General features: G+C 33.1%; 1 protein-coding gene and 1 pseudogene across 2 annotated transcripts; one reads left to right on the top strand and one right to left on the bottom strand.

The window, feature by feature from the left end:
* Positions 1-1,473: 1,473 nt before the first annotated feature.
* On the top strand, positions 1,474-4,552 carry LOC145065983 (G-type lectin S-receptor-like serine/threonine-protein kinase At2g19130). The gene has a single exon (XM_079013121.1). The coding sequence runs from the start codon at positions 1,580-1,582 to the stop codon at positions 4,031-4,033; it is 2,454 nt and encodes an 817-aa protein (XP_078869247.1). The 5' UTR covers positions 1,474-1,579; the 3' UTR covers positions 4,034-4,552.
* A 6,228-nt stretch (positions 4,553-10,780) lies between these two features.
* Positions 10,781-12,675, bottom strand: LOC145069369 (uncharacterized; annotated as a pseudogene). The gene is made up of 2 exons (XR_013689464.1): positions 11,664-12,675; positions 10,781-11,579 (listed from the first exon to the last, which is right to left on the bottom strand). The product of XR_013689464.1 is annotated as an uncharacterized LOC145069369 (transcript).
* Between the last annotated feature and the right edge of the window lie 3,283 nt (positions 12,676-15,958).

A 15,958-nucleotide genomic window follows, 5' to 3' on the forward strand; every position in this document is an offset into this window, starting at 1 on the left:
TGAAAATCTAAATCAAACTGTTGTATGATATTTTAAAATTTACAATTTTGGCCTTAATAGGGCATTTTCCTTTCAGTTTTTTTTTTCCAAGACGGTATTAAAGTTTACTCTTCAAGTTGTCAAAATCCGTGTGGTTGTACACGAGGTTATTTTCATCTTTTCCTTAGTTCTTCAATACCTTCACTTTAAGGTATTTTTGTATTAATGATTAACATTTGTCTATTATGTTATCTTCCATAAAGATTTTAGTCCCTTAGCTGTTCATCTCTTTCATCAACTCTAAGTAATCTCTAACCCTAAGCAATTATTAATATCAATATTTACAAACAATGATGCTTCCATTGTGATCCATTTGAGCAAAGTATAAGCTTGGCCCCAAAACATTTATGTATATCTTTTACTTTACCTAATTTTTTCATGATGTCCAAGTACACAATGATTGGTATTTTTATCTTTATTTTTACATGAAAAATGAGTTTTCTATTGTTTCGTGTTTTCAATATGATTACAATATTTTTAGTTAGAATACACCATGGTGTTACATTTACAAAGTACCCATATAGGCAATACATGGATGGTCAAACAAACTATGTCGATTGTATGCTTAGTTTTCATAAACATGAAAGTAAACCTCTATCATGTGAAGTGAAAATGAAACATTATACTTACCTTTATTTCAATGTTAATTTGGTTTGCTTAATAGTGGGTTGCATAGTATATAAATATACAAATATCTACCAAAAGTAATACTTTGATTGTAAAGCCAACAAAATACACACTTTGGCGTAGAATGGTTATCCGTTTTAATATAGGATACATAACATATCACATAAAGAAAAAAACGAAAAAACTCATACATAACAAAAAAGATCAGATTTCGAACTTTCCATCTGCTTCGTTTGATATAGTAAATTCTACCCAACAAGATGGATAATTCAGATTATGTTTGGACAAAACAGAAGATATTGTCAATAAAAAATCATCTTGTAAATATTTTGTGTCGATCTTGATGCTCATCCACAACTACAATTAGAAGTTCAAATATTAGAATGAAATTAAAGATATTGGGCAAGATGAAGATTTAGACACCAATATAGCATGTGTTAAAAATAAAGAATTGCAGTAAGAAAATTCAAAAATAATTTTATATGCAACAAAATGCACAACTTAGTGGATAAACCTTCTGAAAAGGTCCTGAAATTGAATGGAAAAACCAAAGTAGGAACAAAATTGTAAAATTGAAACTTTAGCTCCCAAAATTGTAAACAATAAGAAAAATACACACACAAGGACCGTTCTTGTAACTTAGTCTATCATGTAATATCAACTTTAATGTACATATTAAATTTTACTTGATTTTTTTGATATATTTATTATTTTAATATGATTTAATAATTTGTTTTAGTTCAATTTTTGTATTAGTTTCTGGTTTTCCTTTTATATTATTTAAATATTTTGATATATAGGTTCAAAAACATCCATATGAACACATTACAAACTTCAATTTTTGTATAAACCCAGAAATCCTTTAGATGCTTTCACATTTCTCGACTCCTCATCTTCTCCAAATTCTCCATCGATGTCCTTCACAAACAGTTCGTTAATGGGGTTTCTGCTATTACTCTCTTTCTCTCTCATCGTTTCTCTGTCATCTGGAGCCGACACAATCACTGCAAATCAATCTATTTCCGGCGATCAAACAATCAGCTCGAAAGATGAAAATTTTGAATTGGGGTTCTTCAAAGCAGGTAATTCTTCAAACTATTACATAGGTATATGGTACAAAAAAGTTACCACAAGAACTATCGCTTGGGTAGCAAACAGAGAAACACCTGTTTCCGATAGATTCACATCTGAATTGAAAATCATTGAAGGTAACTTAGTTTTGTTAAACGAGTCAAAATCCCCAATTTGGTCAACAGGACTCAATTCTTCTTCCTCTTCTTCTTCTTCTTCTTCTTCCAATTCGAATTCTGTAATTGCTGTTCTTCTCGATGATGGAAACTTCGTATTGCGAAATGGGTCAAACTCAACTGAACCCATTTGGCAAAGCTTCGATTTTCCAGCTAATACTTGGTTACCTGGTGCTAGAATTTCGTACAATAACATAACAGGAAGAAAACAGCTTTTAACATCATGGAAAAGCATGGAAGATCCAGCAGAAGGATTGTTTTCTTTAGAGCTTGATCCAATTGAGAAGCAGTATTTGATTAAATGGAACAGAACAACACAATATTGGACGAGTGGACCATGGAATGGCCGAATCTTTAGCGGAGTTCCTGAAATGAGATCGAATTACATCTACAATTTCAGCTACGTTTCAAACATAAACGAAAGTTATTTCACTTACTCTTTGTATAACCCTTCAATCATATCAAGATTCGTAATGGATGTTTCTGGTCAAATTAGGCAATTATCATGGCTAAACGCAACCCAACAATGGAATCTCTTTTGGTCTCAACCAAGAACACAATGTGAAGTTTACGACTTTTGTGGCGCATTTGGATCATGTAGACAAAGTGGTTTACCATTTTGCAATTGCTTAACAGGTTTCAATCCCCGATCACAATCCGATTGGGATCTGAGCGATTTTTCAGGTGGGTGTGTGAGAAAAACAGTCGTACAATGCGGAAGAACATCGGAAAAATACGGGTTTCTCGAAATTTCATCTTCAATCGCTCGAAAGCCACCGAATTCGACTTCTTTACCTCTTTCAAGCTCATCCGAATGCAAGAACACATGTTTGAATAGCTGTTCTTGTAACGCATACTCTTATGAGAACAACGCATGTTCGATTTGGAATGGAGAACTCTTGGATCTTACAGAAAATAGCAACGAGGTGATGATTTATGTCAAAGTCGCTTCGAAAGATCTTCCTAGTAACAAGAAAAACAATGCGGTTATCATCGGTGGGGTTGTTGGGTCTATTGTAGTTGTTGTCTTTATCTTGGGTTTGGTTTTATTTTTAATTTATAGAAGAAAAATGAAAAATCCCGGGAAAACATCGGTTGAGGGGTCGTTGATTTCGTTTGTGTATCGCGATTTACAAACCGCAACAAAAAATTTCTCGGAAAAACTCGGAGGTGGTGGATTCGGTTCGGTTTTCAAAGGTACACTGTCTGCAGATAACAGTGACGTGGCAGTCAAAAAGCTGGAAAGTGTTAGTCAAGGAGAAAAGCAGTTTAGAACCGAAGTGAGTACAATCGGGACAATTCAACATGTGAATCTTGTACGTCTTTGTGGGTTTTGTTCGGAAGGTAGTTATAAACTATTGGTCTACGATTACATGCCAAATGGATCTCTAGACGCGCATCTTTTTAAAGACGAAAAGTGTCTTAATTGGAAAACAAGGTTTCAAATTGCTCTAGGAATAGCTCGAGGGTTGGTTTATCTTCATGAGAAATGTCGCGATTGTATCATTCATTGTGATATAAAACCCGAAAACATTCTTTTAGACAATGATTTGTGTCCAAAAGTTGCGGATTTTGGTCTTGCGAAGCTTGTGGGGAGGGATTTTAGTAGGGTTTTGACAACAATGAGGGGGACACGAGGGTATTTAGCACCCGAATGGTTATCGGGAGTTGCCATTACAATGAAAGCGGATGTTTATAGCTATGGAATGATGGTTTTTGAGTTGATAAGTGGGGTGCGTAATTCGGAACATTCTAGAAAGTTTTTTCCCATGCATGCGGCGAATGTTCTTATAGGGGGTCATGATGATGTTCTTGGATTATTAGATCCTAAATTGAATGGGGAAGCGAATGTTGAAGAAGTTATGAAACTTTGTAAAGTTGCTTGTTGGTGTATACAAGATGATGAAGAAAGTCGTCCTGCAATGAGTCAAGTTGAACAAATTCTTGAAGGGGTTTTGGATGTGAATATGCCTCCGATGCCTCGATCTTTACAATTGTTTGTTGATAATGAAGGTAATGATGTTGTTTTCTACACCGAGTCATCTTCGAGTCAGACTTCTCAAGCTCAAAGCAATCCCTCGAGTGGTGTTTCTCAGGCTAAGAGTGATTCCTCATCTTGAAAGAATCATTGTAAGATCATATTCATAAAAGAAAATCACGAAAAGAAAAATGAACAAAATGGCTAGAAGTTTTGAATTGAATTACTACCTTTTTTACTCTTTACACGAAATTACCACATATTTCGCAATGGGTTGGCTACAAAATCTCATTAAAATCTTAAAGAAAAAGGACTTTTTTTTTTGGTGAAAAAAAGGTTTTGTAAGATTTATTTTATGTGGCAATAGATCATTCAAAGTTCCATTTTACAAAATATGTGGTAATTTTGTTGGAAAAAAGTTAAAAAGTTGATATTTTTTTTGAAGTCCTCCTTTCATTTTGTTCATTTTTGTGATTTTCTCTATCTATATACAATAAAGATGATTCTTGTGACAAACACGTACCTTTGTGTGCAAGGTGTATTTTGTAATTTTACGTGAGTCGATTAAATGGTTCCTCTCCCTCCATTATTTTTCTTTGTAGTTATGTTATGTATATAAGGGTAGGGAAGATATATAATGGTAAGTTCCAATGTTTGGGTATGTTTTTGTTGTTTTTTGTGTAAGTTATATCTTTCATTTAAATTATACTAAAGTCTTAAGTATTAACAACATTTTTTTTAAAGAAGTGTGATTAACTTTTGGATCATTAAATATAAACCAAGTGTTAAAAAGTGAAAATGGTAAAAGTTCATCATACGTGAATTTATTTATTTTTTTCACTATTAGAAAAGAAGTGGAGGTTGAGCCTTCGTGATCAAAGGTGGGTTGTTCGGTTTGGAGTAAGATGGTCCCGTCTAGTTAAGGCTAGGAAAACGATGAAGACTAAGACTGAATTTATTATGTTTGCAAGGACAAAAACCATGTGAAAGAGAAATAACGTATTATGTATGTCTTTCCTTCAAATGAAAAGGGTGTCATCCTTTATTAGTTTAATTAGCCTTCCATCAAAAATATTACAAAATAGTAATCATATTTGATGATTTTTGTCATCTAATTACTTCAAATTTTAATGGAAAATTCAAAGTTTATTGGAAGATCTTAACCAAAAACATAATACACAAGAAGATATGATACAGACATTCTTGGAAAATCATATGTAGTATTAGAATATGATAATCTATCAAGAACCGTGCAAACTACAAAGCAATGGCTGGTAAATAGGGTAATGGATGTAAGACATGTATATAGAATGATTACATATGGTATCCTTTATGGTATAAAAATGAACAAATGGTCCTTATGGTTTGTGGTAATTTGCACGTTTGGTCCCTAACTTATTTTTTAACTCGGAAGGTCAATAAAGTTTGTTTTTGTTGCGTTTTGTCTCGGTCTTACTTAAAAAGGCTATTTTGCCTTTGATTTTTTAATTTATTTAAATAAGGTGAGGTAGGTAAGGTAAGGTAAGGTGAGGTGAAAGTGGGGTCGGTGTGTGTTTATTTAAATAAATTAAAAAATCAATGACGAAATAGTCTTTTTAGGTAAGACATGACCAAGCGCGCAACAAAAACAAACTGTAAGGACCTTCCGAGTTAAAAAAAACAAGTTAGAGACCAAACATGCCAATTAACCCAAACCATAGGGACCATTTGTGTAATTTACTCAAAAATGAATAAAAGGGTTATGAGCAATATTTGAGTGAGGAGACATGTCACGTCTTACTCATGCTAACGTAGGTAATCTTTTTTGCAACTTAATAGTGGGTAAGTGAAATGGAATATTCCAGAGATTATGTTAAGTCGTGGTCTAATGATTGTTGTATGAATAAGTAGAAGTGGATGATTCATGAATTCTTTTTGTTAGAGACACTTGTGACCATCTATATAATAGGTCAGTAAAATGGTCAAAATAACTAGTCCGGTCTTGTGGTTTTTTAGAACCTTTGTTCGGTTCAGATTCTAGTTCTTTTGGTCCAGTTTTGTTTTTTCTGTTTGGTTTGGTAACTATATTGCTAAAGCATTTTGATTTAACATAGCACATACAAAGCATCCAAACTCGTGACTACTTTGCCTAACATATATAATTAGCTAAGTACTTAAAAGTACATAAATATTTGTTATAGTTTGCTTTATATCGAGTGGTAGCTAAGTACTTAAAGTACTTGAGATAACTAATTTATAAAAATACAATTTGAAGCATATTGTGTTGATAATTGATTAATAATTTGATACGACAACAGATAATACACTATCAAATGAAAATAGAAATTAAATTACCTCCTACCTTTGATGTCTATAATTATTTCTGCAACTAAAATTATAACAAATCACCATTCAATTTTATTTATTTGATATATTTATAATATAACCTTAATGAGTTAGTTAAAAAAACATGGGATGATAACATTTGTCATAATTTTATTGGATAGAAAGGTTTGTAGGCATAAAAATTAAAAATCATTTTAATTTGTCAATGAAAATGATTAACTGAATTTAAAATGGGAAAATATTTATAAGTTAGTTAAAAGTTAAAGCAGGAAAAAGAAATGACTTACCAAATGCAAAGAAGAAATAAAAAATAATGTTATGTTTGATTTTCTGAAGCAATAATTCATGAAGTCTAAAGACTACCTCTGCAACCCTCTGCAGTAGAAGAGGTGGACCAAACGGCTGCAGACTTTAATAAGAAACGTGTTTGTTTTTTTAACATCTATATACTGCTGCAGATATTAAAAAATTAAAATAAACTAATTTTATAAATTGAAAAAGCTTTTTAATACGTAAAATTTAATAATGTATAACATCTTGGTAAAAATTAATGATATTTCAGTAAAAAATAATGATATTTTAACAAAAAATAAAGATATTTTAGTAAAAAAATAATGATATTTCATCAAGAAATTATCATTATTGAATATAAAAAAAACAAAAAATAAATTCAACAAGAATAAACGAAAAAAAAATGTGAAATAAAATTTTAACAACATATAATCAAAATTTCAGCAATAAAAAAAACAAGAAGAAGATGTTGGAAGAGGCAGTACAAATGTTGCGCCAAACAGAGCACGTGCAGATGTTTTTGACTCAGAAGACTTCTAAAAGACAAACAACTGCGAGATGAAAAGTGTTGCTCATGTGCTGCGCCGCGCAACAATAAGAGGTTTGAAGATATTTTAAAAAAAAAAAAACAAACAACACCTAAGTGTTGGTTAACAAAGAACCATCCCACATCGAGTTGAGTGAAAAAATAGAGGATATGATCAATTATGAAAAGGGAAATATGGATGCTTCCAAAAGAGATATTCTATTGACTTTTAAGTTAAACTATGCGTATATCAATGCATTGCGTAGAATATAATAATATATTTGAAATCTTTATAAATATATGTTTTTTAAATATACCGATGACGTTTTTGTTTGTATATAATAAATTTTATAATAAGTTGGTATACATATTAATTGTTTTGAGTTATATGATAATGTAGTCATCTTTTAAAATTCTATAACTCCAATTGTCTCAATGGCATTTACCGCGTGTTGCTCATGAATAAAATTAAATATAATATATGGTTTAATTAATGTTGACAATTCTTGACACGCACCGTGACACGACCTGCAACACGACAGTAAATAAATGGGTTTGGGTTGAGTTTTTCAACTCGCTAACCCGCCAACCTGCCAATCCGTTTATTAAACATGTCACACCCACTACTAGAAAAACAGTCTTTTACGACGCTCATTGCGCGTCGTAAAAGGCTCAGACGACGCGCAAATGTGTGTCAAGGAAGACCCTGTCATAAAGAGAGACGACCCGCATTTACGACGCTCATTTACGACGCGCAGTTACGACGCGCGTTTACGACACGCAATTTGTATCAAGGAAGGTCATGTCATAAAGGAAGATGACACGCATTCGCATGTCGTAACCTTACGACACGTGTGTTAATGACACGCAATGTGTATCAAGAAAGCCTCTGTCAAGAAAGGCCATGTCATAAATGAAAATGACACACATTTTTGCGTATCATAATTTTTAATGTCTAAATTTTTTTTTTTAGATTTACTAATTTTCAAATTAAATTTGCATTTAATGTCTCATAATAGAAAATAAAATATCATATACAAAAAGTATAATCCATTTCATAAAATTTAATGTCATACAAAATATCATATACAAAAAATAGAATCCATTGGATAATATTTTATTACAAATTTGACATTTTTTTGTTTCCGTACTTTGACAATTTGTGCTGCTGCTGATTCCGGAGCCAATCTGCGACTCCATCACTTGAAATTACAAGTTGCCCACCAGCAGAAGATAGCTGAAGATCATGAATAAATAAAAATTGTTAATAAAAAGAGGGATAAATTGAGTTTAATTACTAAACTAACCTTCACTTGTTTGACATGAGGATCTGGAATAATGAACTCCCCAACATCTCTATCTCCAATAGATCTTGAAAGGCATGACAATTTATACAACTCCTGTCCTTTGGTTTCCAACCTCCTCATGCAAACCATTATATAAAATTCCAGAATTGAGCAATCTGCACCTAAAAAAACAGCTTTCTTAAATCTACAGATGAACAAAGAAAGAGAAGTGATATGATATAAGATTTCAAATTCATCAAACTTACAGCTGAAAACCTAAATTTAAAAAAACTAGAGATAATTCCAAGTTTTCGAAGAAAATCATATAGCTTCCATGAATATTGTTTATCAATTTTGTAATCGTTAGTTCGTTACAAAATTCTAAGAAACTCAGTGGAACTATGTTATTAATTTGTAGATTCTTTTGATAAAAACCGACCAAACCAACCTGCTGCTTATTGGTTCTTCTTTTTAAAATGCTACTAAAAGTACTAAAATTCTCAGTAATTGTATTTAAAAAAAATGATTATAAGACTGCATTTTTATTTTCAGAAGGCAGAAAAAGAAGGAGATACCTATCTTGGCGAAGCTTCTCTATTTGTTCTGAATTCAGGTCCACATTGTCGAGTAGATCATTTGATATTGAAATGAGCATGTCCATCATTATTTTCAAATGATTCGAAGCTTCAAGACAAAGTCCTTGCTGAACCAATTTTAAAAGTTAGGCATAAAATTAGAGTCCACCATAGAACTAGCAAAGATCAAAAGTTTAATGATTTGAGTTACTTACCTTAAAACTTATGTCATCATGTCCTGAAATGCTAGCTGGATTGACAGGTGGAAACATGAAGGTTGATAATGGTAGTGTGCAAGATGACTGGTAGTGTTCAGAGACTATTTGATCCAAATCAAGATTCTGAAAATTGAAGTTGATTAATGATGCAATTAAACAACTTTAAGTTACATTGCTTATAAAGGCCTTGATTTCAAGAATTTATCTTGGTTTAAAAATTATCATGTGCTTTGGCATGTTGAGACCAATTGTCCCTTGTAGGCTTGTCCACATGATTAGAACCTCCACCAAAGTTGTTTCTACTGAGATTAAACCACAGAAAATAAAACAAATAAGAAAAGAAAAAGAAAAAGAAAAAGACAATTGTCTACCAGGTAACGATTTAACTAGGTAACGATTTAACAGAATAAGCAGTCTTGCCTCTGGGAAAGGAGATTTAACTAGGTAACGATTCTTTTTCAGTACAAGCTTTACTTTTCCATAATTGGATGTTGAAGCATGAATGAAATCGATCATCTCTTTAGGGAGCTTGGGCTTTGAAAGCTTGTTCAACACAGCTATTATGGTTTCAGTTTCTAGACCCACTAACACAGCTGCATAGTGAAACAGTAAGACACTTCCAAAATACCAATTTAAAATAGAATAATCAAATGGTGACAATGATGAACAAAAATAACTTCTTTGTAGGATTTACAGTTCATCAAAGAGACCGCACTGTTCTAATACTATCCCTAGAAACCACACCTTCTGGCCACTTTAATTTAAATCTTCTGAAGTATTTTTCTGTACCCTGGCTGAAACAACCATGGTGAAGTGAAGTCACCTCATGTGGGTAGGTCATTAATGAGGCAAGAACTTTAGACATTGAAGAGGTGATTGCGAGTGTCCCAGGGCTAAGATCGTTAGTAGTTGTATGATCTGACAACTTGAAAAAACATAAGATCAAAATTACTTAAAGAACATGTAGAACTTTTAATGCATGATGTACACAACTTAATATAGAAGTAACAGAACTGCAATTTTTTTACTGATAATAACAATGTACTTTATTTTTTTATTTATAATAAAAGTATGATGTTATTAATTTAAGATCGTTTATTAAAAAAATAAAAATAAAACTAAAAAAAGTAACATACTTGGAGTCGTGTCTTTATGACCCACAATGGATTTGTGGTGATTGCAGAGGCGGCTCCTGCACCAGAAGCCGCTATTATGTTTTCCCCGAAAGTAAGGTGGCCCATGCCGTCTCCTTAAAAAAGATGACTTAAAAATTAAACATAAAATAAAGAAGAATAAAATAAATGATTATTTATTTATTTATTGAAACATATAAGATATTTTATATAGTAATTAGTAACCAGCCATGTGAATCGAGAAGCTCTTTGAGTTGCCCATAATCGGTGAAATATACATATACGAAAAAAAATGTTTATGTCAAAGATATAATGAAAAATAAACAAGTTACATATTTACAAAATAACTAGGAAATAGGCCCGTGCGTGGCACGGTTCTGATGGTTTTTGTTGATTCGTTGTTGTCCTTTTGTTTGATGGATCAGGTATACTATGCCCTTTGACACAAAACCATATCAGTTACTTTGTAATGATCGTTTGCTTATGAAGGGTACATGTTATATATAATAGCACCAAGAGACCACCTGAAAAATAATAACAATCAAATAATCATATTTTATATTTTAAATGAAAATGTAATTAAATTTAATTTAAAAAAAAAGACTTCTACTAAGTACTAATCAGTCACATTCCAATGAATGGTCATTCTTCGGTACAACCTCGCAAGCAATATAATCAGGACTCCCAACAGTCGAATAAGCCTGCAATCCCCCAACAATTTACAATTTTATATTTATTAATAATATAAGTGGTATGGTATTAAAGAAAATATCTATGTGACAGAACATCTAAAAATGCTTACAAGAGTCCTATTTTTCTGACAATGCTGCAATTATTCTTGTTGTGTGCGTTTAGGAACAGCAGAATGGCCCTCACCTGTTGAATTGGAGACATGATCCCCTGTGGCGAAATCCGTCTCTTCCAGTGTACTACAATCTAACGGTTTACACAGTCCAAAATATGATAATCTCAAATGTCCCTATATATGAAGAAACAAATTATCCAGCTTGATGTCTCTGTGTTGTTAAAATCTTGTATATAACAAAAAAAAGGTAATAAAAATATTATTATTTGATAACAAAACAAAACAAGAATCAAGCTTATAAAAAATATAACAGATACCTATGTACATAATTATGTTTACAGATGGATTCGATTGCTAAAACTGTTTCTGCAACATAAAATCTTACTTCATCTTCGGTTAAGGTATCTTTTCTCATGAGCAATGTTATCAGATACAGATACTCATTGTCTTGAAAAGAACAATATAGTTTCACTATGCAATTGCTGTCCACCTCAGCAAGGAGATTGCTTTCGGCTTTTACATGTTTAACCTAAAAATCGGTTTAATGAATTTAAAGAATGTTGAAAAGTATTAATGAAGAGATATCAGCTTTTATGAATGGAAAATTACATACTTGACCTCTTTGTAACATTTCTTATTTCTTAAGATTTTTCATGGCGTATACAGTGGCTGTTGTCTTCTCCCTGTAGATTCTAACCTCACCAAATGCCCCATTTCCAATCATTGTGAGTAGTTCAAAATCTTCAACTCCCATTTGTGCCTTTGTAAACGCATGTATTCATTTACTTTTTTTTTCTAGAAATCTATTATATTTGAGGCATCTTAATCCATGGTTGGGTTATTTGAATATTCACCATCACTTAGTGAATCCCTCCTTCTAGTATTTGATCTCAACCTTTCCCTAGGTTGAAAGTTATGTAGCCAACTTCTTGCTGAATCCATCGAGTTCCCTCAGTCAACCCAAGGGTTTCATTGCCCTAGAAACCCACCCAAATAGATATTTCAATTCCCACCCACCAAAATAGATATTTCGTTTTAACACAGCTCTCTGCAATAAGATTAAGATTAAAGTCGAATTCATGATTAAGATTAAATAAGATTAATATTAAAGTCAAATAAGATTAAGATTGAAGTAACCATAGTCAAATTCATTGCCCTAGAAACCCACCCAAGAGAAGGGACGAACTAATAGGTGCAACATCTGATTAAAAAAACTTTCAAAATACAGAGTTAGAAATGATTTTACAAATTCACAAATTATATAAATCATAAAGCCTATAAAAAACCAATCAAACAGGATATCAAACCTGTAAACGCCATTGGCATACACAACTTCGGTCTTTAATTTTGATGATAATCCATGACTTTATTAACTTGTTCCATTCATCATAATAAGCTTCTAGGTTTTCGTTCACTATTTCTAACTACAATTGAATTTTCAGAAAATAAATGATTCGAAGAAGCAATAACATAAACACATGAATATCTGGATGTGTGTTGACCTGTGGATCGACAACTTTGACCACTTGAGCAGGAAGAGGCTTGAAACCAAGCATCCAACCCTCAAACAAAACTACCTAAATATCGACAAAACAGGGCAAAAGGCACATTAAAGATTATAAGGGTAAAATGGTAATTTAGTATCATTCAGATTCAGATGGTTGATTTGGTCTAGAAAAGAAAAAAAGGAAAAACTTATGTTTACAGCCTGCACTTTATCCAGGAAGACAACATTTACCCATTCAGCTACCTTATCCATATACAGGAGTGGACTTAATGAGGAAATCAAAAAAGAAACATCCCCTTGGTAGTTGGTATTGTATGATAAGTAATATATGGGTGTCTATGTTTCAATTTTACTTGATACAGAAAGAACAAGAACGAGTTACAAAACTTAGTTTATTTTTCTCAGCAGTTCCCTAAGTGTGTTGTTATTCTTTAAGCATCATTTTAATTTACCTAAATGTGGATAGAAAAAAAAGATATAATACTTACTAGGTGGAGGTGGAGGTGGTGGTGTAGTAGGATTTGGTAAAACGAAATTTATACCAGAAAGTCAACTGTACCTGCTTGTTGAGCTTTTTCTGTAGCCAAGTTAATGTCATTCGAGGGTAAAACTGTAACCTTTTACATATACCTACAATGAGCAGAAAACAAACAATATTGTCATTAAACAAAAATACTGATCATTTGTTAGTGTAAGGCATAGGTGAATCTTGTTTGAACATCAAACTGTTGGCATAACATTTTACCAATCCCAAAATGTTCAAATCAATTGTCATCAGTTAGCATATATACAGTTAAAGACATTGAGAGAGACAAAACATAGTACCTGAACATTAATAATGAACCGGAACAATGGTAAGCTTTAGTTTACTCTTTACTTTACCAGTAACATGTAGAGAAGATTGGGTATGCAATGGATTCCAAGATTTAACTAGCTTATTGATTATGAAAATATATATTTTGGTTCAGACATTTAGTCAAACACCTGGTGTGCATAAAAAATCGGGTACTTATATCATAAAATATTAATAACTCCATGAAAAGATATGAGAGAGGGTAGAAGGGCACAAAAAATCGTCCAAAAAGAAGGACCAGTGGTACATGAAACAGGTAACTATGGTTGAAAAAAGGAAGAATTACCTTTGAAATATGCCTACTACACAAATTATAAATATGAAATACATCAGAAAATTTGGACATACATAAGAAAATTTGGAGAAAAGAACGTACATAAATTCTTACCAGCACAATTATAAATATGAAATATAAATTAAAGAAATCTCTAATATGTTGAAGCGATAGAACATCATGACTAGATTGGAAAATGAAAACTGAAGGTGGGATTGGTTATCTAGTCCAAAGTTGAAAGCGTGATCCACAGTTTCACATAATCGATTACAAAGCAGAAGATAGAATACCATCTTTAAAATTGTTTAAGTCAAATTTTCCCTTGTAGAAAAGAAGGTATAAAGAACATGAAATTGGGTCTCGTTGGGAATTTCAAGATTAGTTTAGCTGGATTTCTTCTCAATTGATCAATAAGTGAAAATACGAACAGAGAAGAAACATAAAGAATGTACCTTTTGGGGCTGAACCAAGAAGGAGCAGGATCAGATGGGTATCGTTGACGGGCGGCGCGTGGGTCGGCGATGGTGGTGGAGAGGAGAGATGAGTGATATGGTAATCCCTAAAAATCGGACCCAAAAATCTCTATATCGGGTTTACAAATATGAAATATTGACATGTGAGTAATGGAGTAGTAGTGGTGGACATCATCTCCATTGTCGATCGTAGACATTAAGGGAGGGGGATAACGGACCAGAAGGGTGAAGTGGTGCATCGATGGCTATTGTTTTAGCGATCCTGTGGGGGACTGTGGTGGTCTGATAGGAGCGGAGGCAAGAGCGGATAACCCGGTTTAGAAAACCAGAAGGGTGATTACTGATTAAGGTTTTCCAGAGAGAGAGAGAGAGAGAGAGAGAGAGAGGGAGGGAGAGAGAGAATGCAGAGGTAGAGGAAGAGGGCTACTTCAAAAGGATTATTAGGGTTTTTTGTTTGAGGATTTTAGAAGGAGAAGAAGGAGATGAATCAGGCGAAGAAGGATTATTAGGGTTTTTTGTTAGAGGATTTTAGAAGGAGAAGGCGGCTGTTTAATTTTTTGGGATTTCAGTTCCCACCATAGATTATTAAAACAACGGAGTAGAACGCGCCTTCCTAAAAAATATAAAACGACACATTTACACGACACGCTTTTTATGATAGGTGCCCTCCGTGTTTTTTTGGTTGGACACTAATTTTAGGGCGCGCAAAAATGTGTTTCCTCTATCCTTCAAATTTTGGGAAACTGACATTCATTTTTAGGGCACGTCCAAATGCGCGTCCTCTATCAGTGTGTGTCATTAATTGCGCTTCGTAAAAGACTATTTTTCTAGTAGTGACCCCAAAACCGAGAACGGCGGAATACGTTCTGGGGTGGAGGACGTCATGTCAAGTATCACAACATATGAAGTATAGTAATCAAAGTACAATAACCATTGCATTAATAGTAATAATTTTACATAGGTTACATTACATAGAAACATCAAAGTAAATACATAACATAGTATAGATGCCGCTTGGTTCTAGGCTGACTTCGCACAAGCTCCCGGGATGTACCTGTGTATCGATGACCTGAGAATACAAGTTATTTTGAAAGCGAGTATCATCATTTTTATAATGCTGGTGAGTTCATAAGTATTTAGTGACATTTGTATAAATACACATTTTTATTCAAAATAACTTTATGAAAGATAGTAGTTTAGAATCTACGGTGTATTGGCGTTCTTCCCAGAAAATCCTATATTTTCTAAATAAAAGCAGTATTCTACCAAGACTTGACAGATTTATGTTTTAAGGAGTAATTTCCCCAAAATACTGTCATTACCAAAATACAGTTTTGACTTTAAAGGAATTATGAGAAAATCACAAGTAAAAATACTAGGGGAAAATAATATGTACCTTAGTAGTAATACTGCCGACTAAAGTAAATGAAAACATAGACTCCAGGAGAGTATCGAATGAATGATACGCCTGGCTCAGTCTAACACAAGGAAGCACAGACTCCAGACAGTATCGAATGAAGGATACAACTAGCAAAGTATAAAACAAGGAAATACAGACTCCAGACAGTATCGAATGAACGATACAGCTCGCAAAGTCTAAAACAAGGAATACAGACTCCAGACAGTATCGGATTAATGATACAGCTAGCAAAGTCTAAAACAAGAGGTGAATGTGAACTCGTATGTAACCATGCTGATCGACGATAGAGTATCCGATGACCCTCCAGGTCACGCAGAGTTAGTGACATTATGTCACCCATGGGCCTTACCGACGCGGTCTGTAGCTAGCAGTCAGGGTGCG

The sequence above is a fragment of the Lactuca serriola genome, chromosome 8, assembly GCF_051521515.1.
Source record: "Lactuca serriola cultivar US96UC23 chromosome 8, Lser_US96UC23_V15, whole genome shotgun sequence".
Classification (NCBI taxonomy): domain Eukaryota; kingdom Viridiplantae; phylum Streptophyta; class Magnoliopsida; order Asterales; family Asteraceae; genus Lactuca; species Lactuca serriola.